The 20,815-nt window shown below is 35.0% G+C and overlaps 2 protein-coding genes across 2 annotated transcripts; both read right to left on the bottom strand.

The window, feature by feature from the left end:
- Nucleotides 1-4,317: 4,317 nt before the first annotated feature.
- Nucleotides 4,318-5,250, bottom strand: LOC150069465 (olfactory receptor 5H2-like). The gene has a single exon (XM_090332721.1). The coding sequence runs from the start codon at nt 5,239-5,241 to the stop codon at nt 4,318-4,320; it is 924 nt and encodes a 307-aa protein (XP_090188847.1). The 5' UTR covers nt 5,242-5,250.
- A 10,592-nt stretch (nt 5,251-15,842) lies between these two features.
- Nucleotides 15,843-16,763, bottom strand: LOC150069464 (olfactory receptor 5AC1-like). Its single transcript, XM_090332708.1, has one exon. The coding sequence runs from the start codon at nt 16,761-16,763 to the stop codon at nt 15,843-15,845; it is 921 nt and encodes a 306-aa protein (XP_090188834.1).
- Between the last annotated feature and the right edge of the window lie 4,052 nt (nt 16,764-20,815).

Raw genomic sequence — 20,815 nt, 5'->3', positions numbered from 1 at the left:
TAAACATTAATTCAGAAAAAGAAACTAAGTGTAATGTTGATGGCCTTTACACTTGACACCTAAGTAGAATACTCTTTATGCTTTTTAATGCTTCTTTAATTTTCTAATGGGTTGTGGTAGAACTCTGTGCTTGGGAGCTGTCCCTGAGCTCCTAAGCTCAAGGCTAGTGTGCTATCACTCTGTCACAGTGCCACTTCTGGATTTCTGGTGGTTAACTGAAGATAAAAGTCTCACAGCTGGGCTGAGTTTGGCCTAGTGGTAGAAAGCTTGCCTACCATGCAAAAGGACCCAGGTTTGATTCCTTGGTACCACATACATAGAAAAAAAGCCAGAAGTGGTCCTGAGGCTCAAGTGGTAGAGCTCTAGACTTGAGAAAGTCCAAGGACAATGCTCAGACCCTGAGCTCAAGCCCAGGCCTGGCAAAGAAAGTCTCATAATCGTTTGTGCCTGAGGTTGGTTTGAACTATGATCTTTAGATCTCAGCCTCCGGAGATTACAACTTTGAGCCACAAGCACCGGGTTTAACACATTTTTTTTAACTTTTTATGTCCTTACAGATTTTTATTTTATTTTATTCTTCATTGTTGCGGTAATGTATAGAGGGGTTACAGTTATATTATGCATATAGTAGGTGCATTACTTCTCACACATTGTTAACCCTTCTTGGATTTTTTCCCCCTATTTAGCCTCACCCAGCTGCTCACAATCATCTTGTTTTCCACCCTTCCCTTTCCTATTTCAAATAAACAAACATATATACAATATACCAGGTAACAAAGTCAGATACAGTAACAATATGAGATTAACCAAAAGGAAACAAGGGAGAAGAGAAATAACATAGTACATTAAAAACAACAATCACACAAGATAAACCTCTTTTTGTTTCCATAACCTAGAGATCCTTTCATTTAGTCTTATCCTATATGACCTTATGTACCTAGGTTTTCAGCTATTGTAATTCTCTATTAGGAGAGTCCTGGATATACACTAATTATAACAAATGAGGGAAACCATTGAGCCTATATTCCTTTGGGTATGGCTTCACTTAATATGATTTTTTTCCAAGTCTTTCCATTTCCTTACAAATGGAGCAATGTCATTTTTTCTGATGGCAGCATAGAATTCCATTCTGTATAACTATCACATCTTCTTGATCCAATCATATACTGAGGGTCATCTGGGTTGGTACCTTTGCTTTGGTAAATAGTGCTGCAACGAACATCATTGTGCTAGTGGCTTTAGTATATCCTTATTCTGGACTTGTTTATTCCTTTGAGGAATCACTATACTGCTTTCCATAGTGGTTGAATGAGTTTGCACTCCCACCAACCGTGTAGTAGTGATGCCTCCTGGCCACATTCCCTCTAGCATCTGTTGTTATTGGATTTCTTGATCATGGCCATTCTAATTGGAGTAAGGTGGAATCTTAGAGTTGTTTTGATTTGCATTTCTTTTATACTTGAGATGTCAAGCATTTCTTCATGTGTCTATAGGCTATTCTTATTTCCTCTTCAGAGAAGACTCTCTTTAAGTATTTAGCCCATCTTTTAATGGCATGATTGTTCCTTTTAAGATTTGTTTTGGAGAGATTCATTTTTTTAACTGTAGATATATTTTAGATATGAGGCCCTTGTCTGTGGTTAGTGAAGATCTTCTCCAACTCTGTGGGCTTCTATTTAACTTGCTATGCCCTTTGCCATACAGAAGCTCTGCAGTTTAATAAAGTCCCAATTGTCCGAATTTTCTTTAATTTCTTGTGTTTCTTGGTCTTCAGTAAGAAAGTTTCAACCTGTGGCCCAGGAGTTTTGCCTAGTGGTTGAATGCTTGCCTAGCATGAACGAAGACCCGGGTTCGATTCCTTGGTACCAAATACAGAGAAAAAGATGGAAGTGGTTTGAAGATCAAGTGGTGGAGCTCTAGCCCTGAGAAAGTCCAAGAACAGGGCTCCAGACCTGAGCTCAAGCCCAGGCAGGACTGGTAAAAAAAGTTTCAACCTGTGCCAAGGAGACCTAGTGTATCTCTGATTCCTTCTTGTTAAGTTTTCAATGTATCTGCTTTTACCTGAGATCTTTGATCCATCTTGAATTAATCCTGATTCAGGGTGACATAGAAGGATTCAATTTTAGTTTTCTGCAGGTGGTTAACCAATTCTGACAGCACCTCTTATTGAAGAGGTAGTCTTTCTTCCATTCTAACTTTTTGGCTCCCTTATCAAAGATCAAGTGGCCATAGGTCTATGGGTTGAATTCTGGATCTAGGTCAAACTCATGGTCCCCAAAGCAGTTGATTTTTGAGGATTAATTTTAAAACCTGCTACCTTGCCAAAATTTTGAATCAGCTCAAGCAACTTGGGAGTGGAGTCAATAGGGTTTTTTTGATATTTTTATTGTAATTAATAAAAGGGTTTCATGATATTTACCAGATAGAAGGTGCATTAATTCACATACACTGATACCCTTTTACATTTCTTGGTCCCCATTACCCTTCCCCCACCCCCCATCAAATACAGAAGCATGTCTTCTGCAAAGGGGGAAAGTTTCACTTCCTCTTTCCCTATTTGGATCCCCTTTATGCTTGCTTCTTGTCTTATTGCTCTGGCTAGGAATTGAAATGCTATGTTAAAGAGGAGTGAAGGGGCATCCTTGTATTCTTCCTGATTCTAGAGGAAATGGCTTTACCTCTTTGCCATTAAGTATAATGCTTGTTGTAGGTTTGTCATACACAACCTTTATTATACTGAGGAATGTTCCATGGATTCCTAGTTTCTCTAGAGCTTTTAGCAAAAAGGGGTGTGGATCTTGTCAAATACCTTTTCTGCATCTATTGAGATAATGATGTGATTCTTGTCCTTGGTCATGTTGATCTGATGAATTATATTTATTGACTTGTGTATACTGAACCAGCTTTGCATCCCTAAGATGAATTCTGTTTGATAATTGTGTGCATTTTTTGATGAGTTGCTAAAGATGGTTGGCCAGTATTTTGTTGAGAAGTTTTGCATCAATATTCATCAGAGAAATGGGTCTATAGTTCTCTTTCTTTGATGAATCTCTGTCTGGTTTGGGATGGGGGTTATGCTGGCTTCATAGAATGAAGAGCCTTCATTTTCAATTTCATTGAAGAGCTTGAGGAGTATTGGTGTGAGCTCTGCATTGAAGACCTTATAGAATTCAGCTGTAAATCCATCTGGCCTTGGGCTTTTCTTGGATGGGAGGTCTTTTATTGCCATTTCTATTTCAGTGCTTGAAATAGGTCTGTTTACTTGGATTAGGTCTTCTTGGTTAGTGTGGGTATGTTAATATTGGCTAGAAATTCATCCATCTCTTTTAGGTTCTCAAATTCGTTGGCAAAAAGGTTTGAAAAGTCTTGCCTTATGGTGGTCTGTATCTTGGTAATTTCTGTTGTATTTTCTTTCTCATCTATGATTTTATTTATTTGGATGTGCTTCCTTCTTTTTTGGTAAGATTTGCTAAGGGTATGTCAATTTTGTTAATTTTTTTCAAAGAACCAACTGCTTGTTTTGTTGATTCTATGTTTTTTTACTCTCATTCATTTAATTCTGCTTTGATTTTACTAATTTGCCTTCTTCCCCTGGAATAGGATGGGTTTGTTTTTCTTTTTCCAAGAGCTTAAGGTGCACCATTAAATTCAACACATTTCTTTTGTCTCACCTCAACCTCTACAAACAATGAAGAAGTAAAGCAGAGGATATATTTTTTTAATTGGAAATCAAATACTTTGGAATCAAATTATTAAAAAACATGACTATCGTTTATCCAAACTACTTTTAGTGACTTCAAAAGTGATGGTTTCACTCCAGGATATGGAACAAGAGCTATATAATGTGTGACTGTTGTTCATAATGTACTATGTTACCTTTCATCTTTTTGTTGTTCCTTGATTATCTCATATTGTTATAGAATCTTATCTTGTTATCTAGTATATTGTACATATGTTTATTTGTTTATTTGAAAAAGGAAAGGGAAGGGGGTAAACAAGATGTGAGGAGGAAGTAGGGGGAGGGAAATGGGGACAAGAACATGAAAAGGGGTATCAATGTATGGGAAGTAATGCACCTTCTATCTGTAGAATATAACTGTAACCCTTCTATTAATTACAATAAAAAGGTGATGGTTTTATTAGAATCCTCTGAATTGTTTTCAAACAATAAAATTGAAGGGATAGTTTATTTTGAAATGAACAAGGACAGGAAAATTACAATGGCAAAAAGCTTTAGAACATTTCAAAACATGCAAGACTAACTCAAAGATTTTTGTGAGTGTGGATACTACACAGAGAGAAATATTTTTTGCAAACCTAAGAATTTTTCTTTAATGTTTTTCTCAAGGACTCTAGGACTTGCTTGTTTCTCAGGCTGTAGATCACCGGGTTTAGCACAGGGATTAGGACTGTGTAAAACAGAGAGTCCACCATGTCTGGATCTCCTGCTTGCTGAGACGTAGGAAGCACATACATGATGAACAGGGTTCCATAGTACAAAGACACCGAGAGGAGGTGGGCGCCACAGGTGGAGAAGGCTTTCCGCAAACTCTTCATAGACTTCGCTTGTAAAATGGTGAAGAGCACCAGTGTGTAAGATGTAATAACTGTGCCAATGGTAACTAGCTGAATTAAGCCAGCCCAAATAAATACCATTAGATAATTGATAGAAGCATCAGAACAAGAAATCTTAAGCAATGGCATAATGTCACAATAAAATTGCTGTATTCTGTTGGAATTACAGAAGACTAATCTGAATAGTAAAACCTCATGAATCAAAGCATGAATAAGTCCACCTATATAGGACAAAACTATTAGGCAGATGCATCGTGTATTAGTCACAATCACTGGATAAAGCAAAGGGCTGCAGATAGCCACATAGCGATCATAAGCCATTGCTGCCAAGAGAAAACATTCTGCAGTTACCCAGATGGCAAAGGAGAAAAACTGTGTCATGCATTGAGAATAAGATATGGTCCTGCTCTCATGTCTGAAGTCCACCAGCATCTTTGGGGTCACCGAGGATGATAGGCAAGTGTCCACAAAGGCTAAATTCCCAAGGAAAATGTACATGGGGATGTGGAGGTGAGGGTTCTTCCAGATGAGAGCGATCAGACCCAAGTTCCACACAATGGTGAGCAGGTAGATTACCAAGAAAACTAGAAACAGGGGGAGCCACAGCTCTTGACGGTGTGTAAGTCCGCTGAGAACAAATTCTGTCAGAAACGTTGAGTTTTCCATTTCTGTGATGCCCAAGAAGGTCTTCTGAAACAGAATCACACACATGGAAATGATCAGCCACTAGGACTGTAAAGTGAATACTGATGAATGAACCATATCATCAGAGTTATGCTTCTTTATTTCTCTTACTATTTCTTTTTTCTTTAAGTGGTTGTACAAAGGAGTTGCCATTCAAGAGAGCAGTTTATCAAAAGACAGGTGATCTGCAGTCACATACCCAGGCTTACACAGTCATTTAGTGGCAGAACTTGGTAATTTCCACTCATTCCTGTCCTCAAGTCTTTACTCTCTTCCTTTTTTGTGCTTTTTACATTGAGGAAACACAGAGGATAGTGGTCAGATACTATGAAACAAAACAAAATGCAAGTGCTGTTTCATGACAGATGTTTGCAATTTATGAAAATATATATACTTATGCTTGAAAATATAGGTAAGTATCATATGTTTATGAAAATAAACATAAGTATGTGTTTATAAGTATCGGTTTATTTTCATAAACATTAAACTTACCTACATTTTTAAACATAAACATAATTCACATTAGCTAAGGATGCCTTGGACTATACATTCAGGTGTTGGAGGTGCAGATAAGTGTTTCTTCTCTGCAGTAAAGGTTATCAGACTTATTGGAGAGGCTCTGGGAAAAAACAGTCTATCAACAAGTTTAGTCATTCACTCAGTTTTGCATAGTGCTTCTGTGTAGTGGCATCTAGACAAGTGCAACTGGCTTTCCTTCACAGAAATTGTGGGACAAGGGGCCAACTAATTCAGCAGTGATACACTCACTAGACACTATGTTGGAAATGATATACACAAATCGGGAGGACAATGGAGCTGGGAGGGAAAAAACTGGGAGAAAATGAAGGAGGGAGTGACACTGTTCACAAAGAAATATACTCATTACCTGACCATGTAAACTGTAACTCCTCTGTATATTACCTTTATAAGAAACAACATATTAAGTGTGAAAAAGAGCAGTTTATGACAAATGTCACCTCTTTCACCATTCTTAACAACCCCTTTCACCCCATTCCTTCCCTTTTAATTGTTCTTAATCATACACTTTATTTATTTTTTTTTGCCAGTCCTGGCCTTGAGCTCAGGGCCTGAACACTGGCCTTGGACTTTCTCAGTCCTGGGCTTGAGCCTCAGCACCACTTCCGGCTTTTTTCTATGTATGTGGTTCCGAGGAATCGAACCCGGGTCTTCATGCATGCTAGGCAAGCACTTTAACCACTAGGCCAAACTCCTGGCCCCAATCATACACTTTATTAAAGTAGCATTTTCTCTCATTTGCTCCAAGGAATTATATCAATTTATGGAAATAGGAAACTTGAAATTAATGCATTCAATTGAGTTGCAAAAGGTGGTTAATCAGTGAACATTTTCATAGTGCTCCCTCGATGATCAAATACGTGTAGAGTGTCATTCTATGGATGGCAAGCCATTCATACTGCTGAGGAGGATAAAGAAATAGATTCTAAATCTTTCAGAATTCAGAGTCACAAAGACATAGCCACACGTTCACTGTAGTCCATAGTTTTCAGTAAATAGCAAGATTTTCTGGGTGATTAGAAAGATATTGGAAAATTAAGAGTGAGCCCTTACATCCTTGAGAACATCTAGAAAAGTTGTTTCTATAGATCTAATTGAGTACTATAGATAATGATTTGAAGTTATTGGTTCAGAAGGGTCCAATTATGAACCATACCTACACTGGAGAGTACACAAAAATAAAAAAATCATTTGAAAACTGGAAAGGTTTTATGAAAGGTAATATTAGAGGCTAAGCTTGGTCTGTTATATGGCCAGTATTCAACCCATGTTGACTACATAGTTTCAGGAAGCAGAGGATGTGATTATAAATTTGTCTACTCAAAGGACCTCCAGGATATAGAAACAAAAACCATATGATTGATTGTTGTCCTTAATGTACTATGTTATCTCTGTTTTGCTGTCCTTTGGTTATCTCATATTGTTACAGTATTTTACCTTGTTATCTGATATATTGTATATATGTTTATCTGGTTATTTGAAATAGGATAGGGAAGATTAGGGGTGAGGGTGGGGGGAGGGAAATGGGAACCAAGACACTAGAAAGGGTATCAATGTTTGGGAAGTAATGCACCTTCTAGCTGGTGAATATAATGGAAACCTTCTATTAATTACAATAAAGAATAAATGACAAAAATAATTTTGTCTACTCAAACCACCAATCTAGAATTGGAAATGGAGAGATATAATCAATCTTATACCTACCTCAACTGTCTGCAAAGAAACTAACTGTGTGTTTCAAGGCTCATCTTCCATCTCCTAGTGACATGCGATTGTGACTGTTGGTTGGCTCCCCTGCTGCTTCCTGCTGCTTTAGCTAGATGATTTCTCTCCTTCTATATCAGAGCCAAAGCCAGTTAAAATCTTTGCATAGAGAGACAACACGCCTTCTACTGCAGAGAGACAAAAAAAAAAAAAGAGATTCTGAAGAGTGATTGAAGCATGGTGGAGGGGGAATACAAGGTAGCTGAGTGTCACAAAGATAAAAAAAGGAACAATATTCAGAATGACAAATAACAGTACCAAAGGTGAAAATAAATGTCCAAGGAAGCAAAATGATAAAGAGATAAGTCCGCAGTTCTGAAAAAAAAAAGAATGAAGAGAGATTAGTGAGAGGAGGAATTAAGAACTATTTACCACATCTATTGGAGGCACTTTCTTTTAAGGAATAGAACTAAGTCAGTGGAAAAAGAGATGTAAAAAAGGAAGCAAATGTCACAGGAATGCTACAGGCACTCCAGGAAATGGAGAGCATTTATTTACAACTCATATATTCATTCAGTTTTTCCTTCTATTAAGAATTTGAAACTTTTTTTAAAGAAAAAAAGAAGGGGAGGCATATAAGAGAGAAAGAAGATGACCATACAGAAATGGTCAGAAATGGAGAGAGAAATTCTGGTGAGTGATTAAAAAATACAATGCAAGCTGGGCGTGGTGGCTCACACCTCTAATCCAAGCAACTCTAGAGGCTGAGATCTGAGGATCAAGGATCAAAGCCAGCCTGGGCACAAAAGGACCTGAGACTCTTATCTCCAACTAACCCCTAGAAAATGGGAAGTGGGACTTGGCTCAAGTGTAGGGTGGTAGCCTTGAGCTGAACAGCTCAGGGACAACACTCAGGCCCAGGGGTAGTGTGGCAGACTTGAGCTAAAGAGCTCAAGGACAGCACCCAGGCCAAGTTCAAGCCCATGACCCACAGAAAAATACAATGCAGAATATGAGGAAAGAAGAAAATAAAAATTAATTCAATGGATGGATATAGCAACTGGGGGAAATGAATGAAGAGGTGACACTGTTTAGAAAGAAATGTTTTCAACGCTGACTTATGAAACTATAACACCTCTGTACATCACCTTTAAAATAAATGTTTTTTTAAGATACAGCATTTTTTGTTGTTCAGAGAATGCTACAACACAAATTTCTCAAATCAAATAGGATAGGAAGCAAGCCAAAGAAATGAGAGAAAGGGAAAATCAAAAATATCTGACAATAAAATAATTAGAAATCTGTGTGTGTATTTATATTAATAATGGCCATTGATTGAGTAATATTGGGAACTCTGGGTATCTTTCATTTGCAATTCAAGATTATTTTCTGATGAAACGTGTGTATGATTCAAAGACTGTGATTTTTTTAATTTCTCTTATTTCTACAAAAGTTTATTAGATATTGCATCATCTTACCTTTCCAACAATTGGTATTAATGTCTCAAGAATTCTTGGTGGTTTTGAGACCTTTTCCTTACCACTGTTTCTTTTTTTAAAGCTGAGTAAAGATTATATTTGGTCATAGATAACATAACGAACATACTTCTGTTTACTACATAAAATTTTGTTAAGCCGTATAAGGAATGAGTGAATTTGTACTCAAATCAAAATAACAAAATAACTGAAAAAAATTAATACTGCTCATTTGTGGGCAGTTCTTTTCAAATACTGGATCCTGCCCAGGAAAGAGAATATATGTGTGTGTATATATATATATATACACATGCATATATACACATATATACTTATGTATGATGCACATATTTTATTATACATATATGTATACATACACAAGCGCATGGCTATAAGTTCAAGTCATATACATATATATATATATGCAAAGAATAGTACTCTAAAAATTGCTCAGTGAAATTTACATGTTAAATGCCTAAGTCAGTATTTTTATATCAATAGCTATATATCTTTTAAATGGAGTAGTTATTATATCTGTATTCAATTTTATGAATATTTTGAAAATAATATATGTACTTACATTCATTCATATATATTCAAAAGAGTAACAGTAACATCTAGGAGGAAGATATAGATAGATCAATGTTTAATTTACATACTTTTAAGTTTGGATTACAAATTGCAATTATTCCAAATGCATTTTCATTGACACAACAATCATAAATGTTTCTTATGTAACTATTATACTGGTGTAAATCTGTAAACATAGTTTTGAAGCTCTGTCATTAGAGATCACTAGAATGTAGCAAATTATCACAGATGTAATAATGAGTTCACAGATTATTTTTTCTGAAATCAACAGCTTATAGTTCTTTTAGTTATCCATACTTTAGTCATGAGACTAAAATAAGCTTACTCAATTGTTTATTTCCCCTGCAATCCTGAATAATTTTCATATTCTGCAAACAAAATTTAAAATTATAACAAGTTGAGAAAAAGTGTATTTACAAACCTAAAAAGGTTTCATGAATAATATTAAATATTATAAAATTATTTTTATTACCAATATCTTTTAAAAATTATTCAGACCCCTTGAAATTACCAACCTTCCTAAAACAAAAAAAAGTGAAAATGCTAAAGTACAAGTGTTACTACCATTCTAGCCTCAAATCTTTCCACACTGATTCATGGTGAAAGTTTCACTTGCCAATCCAGAAAAATATTGTTTTCATAACTTTCTTTAAATACAGCTGTAAACCAGCTGAGAACCTCTGGGTTTTTGCCAGGACTAGAAAACACAGGAAACAACAACAACAAAAACTCCCATAAGAGAAAATCCTTCAGGTTAATGTGAAGATGTGGATATTGTTGCCATGGATCTATTTGCAAAATCCAAGGCATCTCCCAGGGCATTACAATGTCTAAAATACTGGATAGCAAAAAGACTGCACTAGTTTTGACAACCAACATTATACTGGGGTGCATGGTTCAATCACAAGTGTCATTTTTGACAAGATTATGAAAACCTCAGCTTTTCCATGTATGTGTTTATGCGTTATTTATTATGCATACTTATTAACAAAATGTTCCATATTTATTTTATTTATATGTATGTAAGCTCTAAGTAATTGGAGAAAAGGGGTATTATTTGCAATGTCCATTGATTAGTACAACATATGTTGATCAATATTATGCAGGCCCACCAACTCCATCCACTCCATCAATGAAAAGTGTATTATATATTTTAATCTTAGGAGTTTGGGCTGAGCTGAATTTTTGTATTAATTCCTGATGAGTATGTGTATACATATAGAGGTATATGTATATATTATACATTGTATGTAAATACAGTATGGATATACATAGTATAGATATGTTTCAGTGTATGTATATTTATACATACATACTATAGATGTATACATGATGAGTGTATATTGAGAGAGTGAGCTCTACCTGGAAACATAATATATATATATATTTATTATAAATAATCATATAAAATAAATATGTGTGTATATAAGTAATCATACAAAAGTAATATATGTGTAGATAAAAATAAAATGTTATATATATAATGCATACACATATATACCTATACATAAGCAACACACATGAAAGTAATTATAGAATGGAATGGTAGAGATCATATTTCCTGCCAATAATTTACTAAAAACAACATAAATCACAAAAGCATTTTAACAAAAACAAAAACAAGTTAAAGTTTAAAGAGAAATGCTGGAAATGTCTTTTTCAAAAGACTGACAAAAAGTCACTATATATATGAAAAATATATTGATATCTTTAGTAATATCAAATTACAAATTAAAATCATAATGTGATATTTCATCATACAGTAAGAATTAAACAGCCAAAATAAATAAATAAATTCATAAATAGGTAAATAAAAGAAAGCTAATAAAGGTGGCTAAAAAGACGACAATTAGGCACCGGTGATGAGAATTTAAATTAGTATATTCATTCTAGAAAAAAGTATATATGTTTATTTTATTAAAAACTGGAAATTAACAATAGAACTATCAAGGAACCTACAACCCTTTCACTGTGTAAAACAAAGTGCACTGTTAACCATATATAGAGAAAACACATGCCTTCATTTATTAAAATAAAAAAGTCAGTATGGTATCCATCTATATGCCCATCTGTAAATTAATGAATAAAGAAAATGGGATATACAAACACAATTGAACACTATGCACTATTAATGAAAACAAAAAAAGTGATTTCAACATTTATATATCTAATGAACAGTGTATAAATTAATAAAAGTTAATAACAGAAGAGCAAATGCCTCACAGACTAACTAATGGATGGAATTTAAAAACTGGATGCCAGGGCTGGAGGTTTGGCGTAGTGGTAGAGAGCTTACCTAGCATGCACAAAAGACCCAGGTTCGATTCCTTGGTACCACATGCATAGAAAAAAAGCTGGAAGTAGTGCTGAGGCTCAAGTCGTAGAGCTCTAGCCTTGAGATAGGCCAAGGACAGGGCTCAGACCCTGAGCTAAAGCCCAGGACTGGCAAAAAAAATTTTTTTAAGTTAAAAAATGGATGCCACAGAAGTTGACACAAGTTGATAGTACTTGACCAAAGGAGACTAAAGGAAAGAAGAGGGATAAACACTGACACCACTTATTGCATGAGAAGAATAAATTCTCTTTCCTATAAGAGTTCAGGATGAATACATGTATACTAGTGATTTCATATCTCAAAATACAAGGAAAACAAAAAATGTGAATCAAGTATCAAAAAAGATGACAAGTGTCCAGTGCTAGTGGCTCACGCCTGTAATTCTCAGGAGCCTGAGATCTGAGAACTGCAGTTCAAAGCCAGCACAAAAGATTCCTGAGCTCTTATCTCCAATTAACCACCAGAAAACTGGAAGTGGAACTGTGGCTGAAGTGGTAGAGCATTTTCCTTGATATGAAGAGCTCAGGGACAGTGCCCAGGTCCAGAGATTAAGCCCGAGTACTCATATATATATATATATATATATATATATATATATATATATATGTTTATATATATATATAAAGTAATCCAAGTTAATCATTAAAAGTGTATATGAATCTAAATGTCATATTTGCTACACAAGGACATATATGTAAAATTAGCAATATAATATATAAGGATGTGTTTTAAAATGTAAAAGAAATTTTTGTTCTAAATTGGCAAAAGTATAAAGAAATTTATATTTTGTCCCTTGCCTTGAGAAATATCCCTTCAGAGCTCAAAAATTGATTCACAGGTCAAACTTTCTTAATAAAGGTTCACAAAAACAATAACTCCAAAAAGGTTGGACAAAGGGGGCTGCATTACTGCAGAGCTGCTATATGGCAAAGGACATAGCAACATAAATACAATGTCCATAGAATGGGGGATTTTCAATAGTCATACAATAGACAAGGGCCTCCTGTCTAAAATATACCTACAGCTCAAAATATTGATTGCATCTCTCAAAAACAAATCCTCAAAGAAGTAATCATTTCATTAAAAGGTGGGCAAAAGGCTTAAAGAGAGACTTCTTTAAAGAGAAAGTAAGAATGGCCAATGCACACATGAAGAAATGCTTGATAGCTCTAGCCATAAAAGAAATGAAAATTAAAACAAGTTAGAGAATCCACCTCACTCCAGTTAGAATGGCCATTATCAAGAAATCTAATAACGGATGCTGGCAGGGATGTGGCCAGGAGGGATCGCTACTGCACTATTGGTGGGTGTGTAAATTCATTCAACCACTATGAAAACCAGTATGGCAATTCCTCAAAAGACTAAACATAAAGCTCCCTTGTAACCCAGCAATTCCACTACTTGGCATTTACCCAATCATCCAGAAACAAGGACATACTAAAGCCATGAACACAACCATGTTCATTGCAGCATTATTTACCAGAGCTAAGATAGGGAATCAACCCACATACCCCTCAGTAGATGAATGGATGGAGAACATTTGGTATTTATTCACAGTGGAATTCTATGTTGCCTTCAGAAAGAATGACATTGCCCTGTTTGTAAGGAAATGAAAAGGGTTGGAAAAATTATGCAAAATAAGCCAGACTCAAAGAAATATAGGCTCCAAGGTTTCCCTCATGTGTAAGCATTAGTACACATTTAGGATATTCCCAGCAGAAGATCACAATAGCTCAAGCTAAGCAAAATAAACTGCAGGATATGGAAACAAGAGGTTTAACTCTGTAATTATTGTTCTTAATGTACTATGAAGTTATTTCTTTCTCTTTGTTTCCCTTATGATGTACCCCTGTTGTTACTGTATCTCACTTTGTTACCTCTTATATTGTATATGTTTACTTATCTATTTGAAATAGGGAAGGAAAGGCGGACAAGAAGATGATTGGAAGCAGGTAGAGGGAGGGAAAGTGGAAGAAAACCATGGGAAGGCGTATCAGTGTTCAAGAAGTAATGTACCCACTACTTGACCAACATCTGTGACCCCGCTATATATCACTCTGACAAAAAACAAAACAAAATAAACAGCTAAAAAGAGAAACTATAAACTTTCTTTTCCATGTAAAACAAAACTCTGTTTCTTTACTTATTTCTTTGTTGACTCTTCCGCTATAAATGTGACCAGCAGCTACATTTATTAGATCTTCCCTAGATCATTGTTTTGCACTTGAAAACACTTATACAGTAAAAAATATATTAAGGTTTGAGGAGAGTAAGGTTAAGCATGATAATGGTGGAACAAAAGATGAGCTAATTCAGGAGTGATACTCAGTAAATACTATGTTGAAAATGAACTACACAGTTTATGGGGGGAGAACTGGGAGAAAGAGGGAGTAAATGTGGGATGAGGGGATTGAGTTTCAAAATGTACTTATTATCTGATTTATGTAAGTATAAACACTGCACATCACCTTTATAACAAGAAAGAATATAGCCCTTGTATCACTAAATTTTTATTTCCAGCAACATGTACTATTATCAGAATCCATGCATGCATACATTCATTGTATAGAAATGAAATAGCATTTACATATATCCTTTGAAATAGACTCTTATACACTTGAAAACATGTCAATTGCTTTCAATACATACTACAAAAGAGTAGTATGATTAATTTGTATATTGCATTGTCTAGAGAATAACAGAAATATCTGTACTGTCTGCTGTGATTCACTTCAATGAGCATTTCAATAATCCAAGCCAGGCAAAACAATTAATGGCCTAAAACCATATTTTAAGACTTAACATTTGAATCATTGTAGCAGATAAATGCCATTATCTCAAGAGTTGATTGCTAAAAGGCAAAGAAAATAAGAATATGTTTGAAAGATTATACCAGCTTTGACCACATGAAAAACTGCAGAAATGAGGATAGTAACTACCACAAAATCTCTGGTCTGTAAGAATATATTTGTGTATGTATGTGTATATATTTATATACTTATTTACAGCAAATACTGTTGTTAATGTAAATATCTTCATTTCCTCTATTATTTCATTAATGGTGTTACATAAGAATGCAGCTTCATTTATTAATATTTAAATATTGTATTTTGCATTAGATTTACAGTGCCAAAGATGACAGAAATGAGTAAAGAAACATCTTTTTTAGGGAAGATGGAACAGAGAATTTTCTGTTATATGCAATAGAATCTATGAACATCACATATATTTACTTTCTTGAAAACTCATTCTCTGAGTATCCAGCCTAGAAAAACTCATCACACTTCTAATGTTTACCTGTTGTCAATATACTTCAATTAGTACATGGTTCCTTCTAAAATCTGTGGACATTTGGCCTCTACAAAAGAGAGTGTAGTGACTCAGGTTGAATTAATAATTATAGTGTCTATATAAAACCCAGGAGTAATTCATATCTTACTTTCAATTTACATATTCACCTCATTCTATTGCAGGTGAAATAGACTTACAAATATACATATGTATTATAAATACATTTGTAATAAAGGTATTTTTTATACCTAATTACTTAGCTAATTCATGGATCTATTTCTTGTACTGAAATATTAATCAAAAGGCATGTTTCTTTAACATCTTAAATTCACTTTTTTGTATTGTTACTTGCCCTAAGTGTATATGTCCAAAACAGAGAACTAGATGAGTGTGATCGCTTTACCAAAGGAGCAATCAAGTGATGTTTATCTATCTAAAATAAATAAATACTGTAATACAGTGACAGTCAATACTTAACAATGTATGCTTACATGTATACACACTTGAAAAATTAGTGGAACAATTTAATATACAATTTAATTATACAATATAATACAAAGCATAGGGAGAGTCCACAGAAATGGCAGAACAGTGGCAAATTCACAGCTCTTGAGTTCCTTCCTAGGAATATGGAATGTAAATGTGACCGTTTATTTGTTCATGATTCTTCTCAAGGCACCTATTACCTCTTTGTTCCTCAGGCTGTATATGAAAGGATTTAGCAGGGGAATTATTATTGTATAAAACAAAGAATACATTTTGTCCTGCTCTTCTGTTGGCACAGACCCTGGCCTCACATACATGAGGAAGAGAGTGCCATAGAACAAAGTGACAGAGAGCAGGTGTGCACTGCATGTGGACAGGGCTTTGCTTCTGCCCTTCTCACACTTTCTCAGAACAGCGAAGAGGATGTAAGAGTATGAGACAATGACAGTCAGAAAGGTGAAGACTTGTATAAAGGCAGAAAAGATTAGAATCAAAAGCAGGTTAACTGTAGGGTCTGTGCAGGAAATTTTGAGCAGTTGTAAAATTTCACAGTAGAAATAATGGATGATATTGGACTGGCAGAAGGCTAATCTAGTCAGCAAACATACATGAAGTCCTGAATGCAAAAAACCAACAAAATATGAAAAACATATCAATTGAGCACAGAGTCTGTTGGGCATCAGCACTGGATAAAGCAAGGGGTTGCATATGGCTACATAGCGGTCATAGGCCATGATTGACAGAAGGAAGCATTCTGTGGTTGCACTGGACCCAAAAAGGTAAAATTGAATGAAGCATTCAGACAGGGATATCTCATGATTCTTAGACAGAAAGTTCATAAGCATCTTAGGGGTCACAGAGGATGCAGTGCACGCATCGGCAAAGGCCAAACTGCTGAGGAATAAGTACATGGGGGTATGAAGATGGGGGCCCTTCCAGATGAGAGCAATCAGTCCAAGGTTGCCCAGCATGGTGAAGAGGTAGATGAGAAGGAACACCAGGAAGAGGGGCAACTGCAGCCCTGGCTGGTCTGTGAGTCCTGTGAGCACAAACTCAGTTAACAGCGTTTGATTGTCTTCAATCATATCTGAAATGGGCAATGACTGTAACGAAAGAATAGTTGTTAAACAAGCATAAATCAGTCCCAAGAATGGCTACCTTTGTGTATGTTTATGACTTTCTTAAGAGTGCTTTTCCCACAATAGGTATTTTGTTAATTTTTCACGAGTCTCCTTTGATATGTATTCATGCCCTTAACATAGCTTCAAAAAAAATCATCTAAATGGCCTACCTATTGAAAATCCTTTTCAATCTAAAGAAAGTGTTAGAATTGTGTATGTCAAGCTAAAACATGTTCTAATCCCGTACAATACGATTCTGAGAGAGTAGCCAGGATTTTTAGGAGTTTTTATTCTGTAGTGTCAGTAACATTTAAAATTTTCCTTCAATTGCTGTACTTGTTGACATTACTATAAAAGCAACACTTAATGATTGCTCCCTGTAAGATTCAATACCATGTTTAGTCTATGAAGAAACTCAGAAAAAATTATCATTTTTGAAAATAAGATTGTTACACTATTTAAACATTTTCATAATTTTATAATGATACCTTTCATTATATGAAGCATAAAATATTGTTCTACGACAAAAGGCTTGAAAACATGGACTAACTTTAAAATAAGTTTTAATGTTATTTTTCTGAAAATTGAAGATGAGTAAAATTTACAACTGTGAACCATTAATTTATGTTACCTTAAAATAAATAAAAGGGTGAATGCATTTTGACTTATTCTTTGCAAATAAATGCCTATAGAGAACATTTCGATGCATAAGGTTAAAATATTTCAAAATTTAAGAATCAAGTAAAAGATGTTTTTCTGAATGGTCCAATTTCATTTATAAAAGACAAAGCCTTGGGATGCGGTCAGAAAAGGCGCCGCCCCCACTCACATCACACAATGCTCCTTCCTGTGGAACATGGCACTAGAAGATCTATAGACCCCCTGCTTAAGGGTCGAGGTTTTGTAAGTAGCAGAGCAGCTCCCTCAGGAAGAAAAAAAAACACAAATAACAGCCAAATATTGCTGTTTCAAACAGCAAGCAATATAATTCATCTTAAAGGATAAGTTACTTAACATTTTCCCCAGGCATATGATGTAAGGAAAATCAAAGCATCTGTGTAAGTTGTCTTTAATGATTTTCGGTCATATTCCCATGATTCCATTAAATTAAGAAATTCTATCAATGTGTGACAAGTAATGCACCTACTATAGGCGAATATAACTGTAACCCCTCTATATAATACAATGAAAAAAGAAAGTCTTCATGCAGTCAACCACACATATTTTAAATCAGAATTTTTTTCTACTTTAAAAAATATTTTATTTTATCTGATTTTTATTCTCTTCTATTTGATATTATTCTAATTTTTTGTGATTTTTAAAATTACATATCAGTGAGATATAAGCATCATAGCTTTTATCTCTGTTTTTAATGACAAAATAACCTGGATAAAGTGTATTTTTAAAACTTTAAGTGTTTTACCTATGTGCAGAGCAATAATTCTAAATGCATGAGGCTTATGTAGATGAGCATTGATATTTCTCTATTCAGATTTTGGTTCTTGAATTTTTCTCAAAAAGTTGTCTAGAATTTGAGTTCCTTACTTTGGTAGAATGTTATCAGATGAGTACACTGAACAGATTTAGTTATTGGAATCTTTAAATACCTGCAGTTTCACCCAATTCCCGTAAAAAGCTGGAAAACAGGAAATGTTCACATTTTCTGGAAAGAACATAAATGGCTGCAGAATAGCAATGCTCTTTGTACACCAATTATTGGTTTAAAAAATCTCCAGCATGCAAGACAATGAAACTTATGCTTTTACTTCAAGTTCATTTTAAATGAAACTGAGGTTCTCATACTGCATTTTAGAGATTCCCCAAAGGAAGAGGTCCAAGTTGTCCTATTAGGCATTGCGAGCTAATTGCTAATCACCAAATTACACACACCAGTAGTGACAATTATAACATGTTGTGTCCTCAGAGGTCACTGTAATCCTAGCTACTCTGGAGATTGAGACTTGGAAGATAACAGTCGAATGACAGCAGAAAAGTCTTCAAGACTTATGTTACGCATCCATGATTTGTGCAGCAGACTCTACCACAATAGCCTAGCTGAGGAATCAACCTTGATGACCTTAATATGAAGGTATGATGTGACATCATACACACATATTTATATGTAGATATAAATATATATTACATGTTTTAATGATGGAGATATTTTAAAGGGGATGAGGAAGAGTGTGCTAAGAAAAGAAAAGGATGCGGGAATACACAGCATTGAAATACAATGCATTTATGTGTGAAGTTAGTATAAGAATTTACTGTTACCTGCTGAAAAAGGTAATGAAGAAATTCTCTATTTGGTAAACCATGATTCTTCTTCTTAAAATTACAAAGGTGGACAAAGAACAGAAAATATCTATGGACTGATTTTGTAAATATATTTTCATTGTAATTAATAGAAGGGTTACATTTCATTTGCCAGATAGAAGGTGCATTACTAACAAATATTGCTAGCCCTTCTCATGTTTTTGTCCAAATTTCCCTCCCCCCATCTTGTTTTCCCCACTTCCCTATCCGACTTCAAATAAACAAATAAACGTATATACAATATATCAGATAACAAGGTAAAATACTGTAACAATATGAGATAACCAAGGGACACCGAAGGAGATGAGAGCTAACATAGTACAGAAAGAACAACAATCACTCATTATATGGTTTTTGTTTCTATATCCTGGAAGTCCTTTCATATAACGTCATCCTATATGGCCTTATGTATCTAGGTTTTGGCCTATTGTAAACTCTGCTAGGAAAGGCCAAGGTTTATACTGATTATGACAAATGAGGGAAACCATTGAGCCTATGCTTCTTTGAGTCTGGCTTACTTCACTTAAGATGATTTTTTCCAAGTCTATTTCCTTACAAATGGGAGGATGTCATTCTCTCTGACAGCAGCATAGAATTCCATTGTGTATAAATATCACATGCTGTTGATCCACTCATCAACTAAGGGGCATCTGGGTTGGTTCCATATCTTTGCTATCGTAAATAATGCTGCAATGAACATCGTTGTGCTGGTGGCTGTAGTATGTCCTTGTTTCTAGACAATTGGGTTAATGCCTAGTAGTAGAATTGCTGGGTCATAGGAGAGCTCTTTGTTTAGTCTTTTGAGGAGTCTATGAACTGATTTATCCACCCATTTACTCTTAGACACACAACATTATTCTGTCAAAAAGAATTTAATAGCCTTTTGCAAGACAAAAACACAGAAAATGTGCATTTGTTAACTGTCTACATATCAACACATATAAATACACACTTACATATACATATATGCATACAAATACACATGTGTGTATAGCATAATTATGATTGTGGGACTGTTTGAGGGATACAAGCAAGAAAGGGAGAGTGACAAGAAGATAGAAATACCAAGAATAAAGAAATATAATGTCTAAGTTTGAAGAAAACGTAAGAAAAGTGACTTCTATAGCAAGTAACGGTACGAGGTGAGATGTAGAAAAAAATCACAGAGAAGTAATTCCTTACTCTGAAGATCATGATGCAAAGAAGTAGTGGTATTAATTGCGATAAGAATAAGCATCAAGGACAACATCTATGTAGTGCTTTTTTCAAAGTTTTTAAAATTAATATCTTTGAGTAGTTGTCCAAAGAACTTGCTGTTTTTTCTGCCAACCAGTTTATGAACACAATATATTTTCATCAATGCCACCCCTTTCAACAACATTCTCACCCATCCCTCTCCACCACACTCCTGCCTTTCTTCTTCATGAAGGATATTCATTGCATCACAAGGTCATGATTAAGAAATGAGACAACTTTGCAACTGGGACGATTGAGGTGAGCTGCAGACCACCCCTTTTATGGAGATTCTTCTTGGCAGGAAGTGGACTGCTGAGATCAGATCCCACACAGCTGGACACACAATGCAGCCTCAGGAGGAGGAGGAACAGGGATTGTGAGGAGACTGAATCACTAATGCACTGTGCTTGAGGGCTTCTGTTCCTTCTTACAGGACGCAACTATTCCTTACTCCAAATATCAAT

The sequence above is a fragment of the Megascapheus bottae genome, chromosome 1 (assembly GCF_031878675.1).
Source record: "Megascapheus bottae isolate mThoBot1 chromosome 1, mThoBot2.hap1, whole genome shotgun sequence".
Taxonomy (NCBI): Eukaryota; Metazoa; Chordata; class Mammalia; order Rodentia; family Geomyidae; genus Megascapheus; species Megascapheus bottae.
This window is presented reverse-complemented; position numbering and strand designations above follow the sequence as displayed.

Excerpts from the sequence above, each read along its gene's own strand:
- LOC150069465 (XM_090332721.1), bottom strand. The coding sequence starts at position 5,241 with ATGGAAAACTCAACGTTTCTGACAGAATTTGTTCTCAGCGGACTTACA.
- LOC150069464 (XM_090332708.1), bottom strand. The coding sequence starts at position 16,763 with ATGATTGAAGACAATCAAACGCTGTTAACTGAGTTTGTGCTCACAGGA.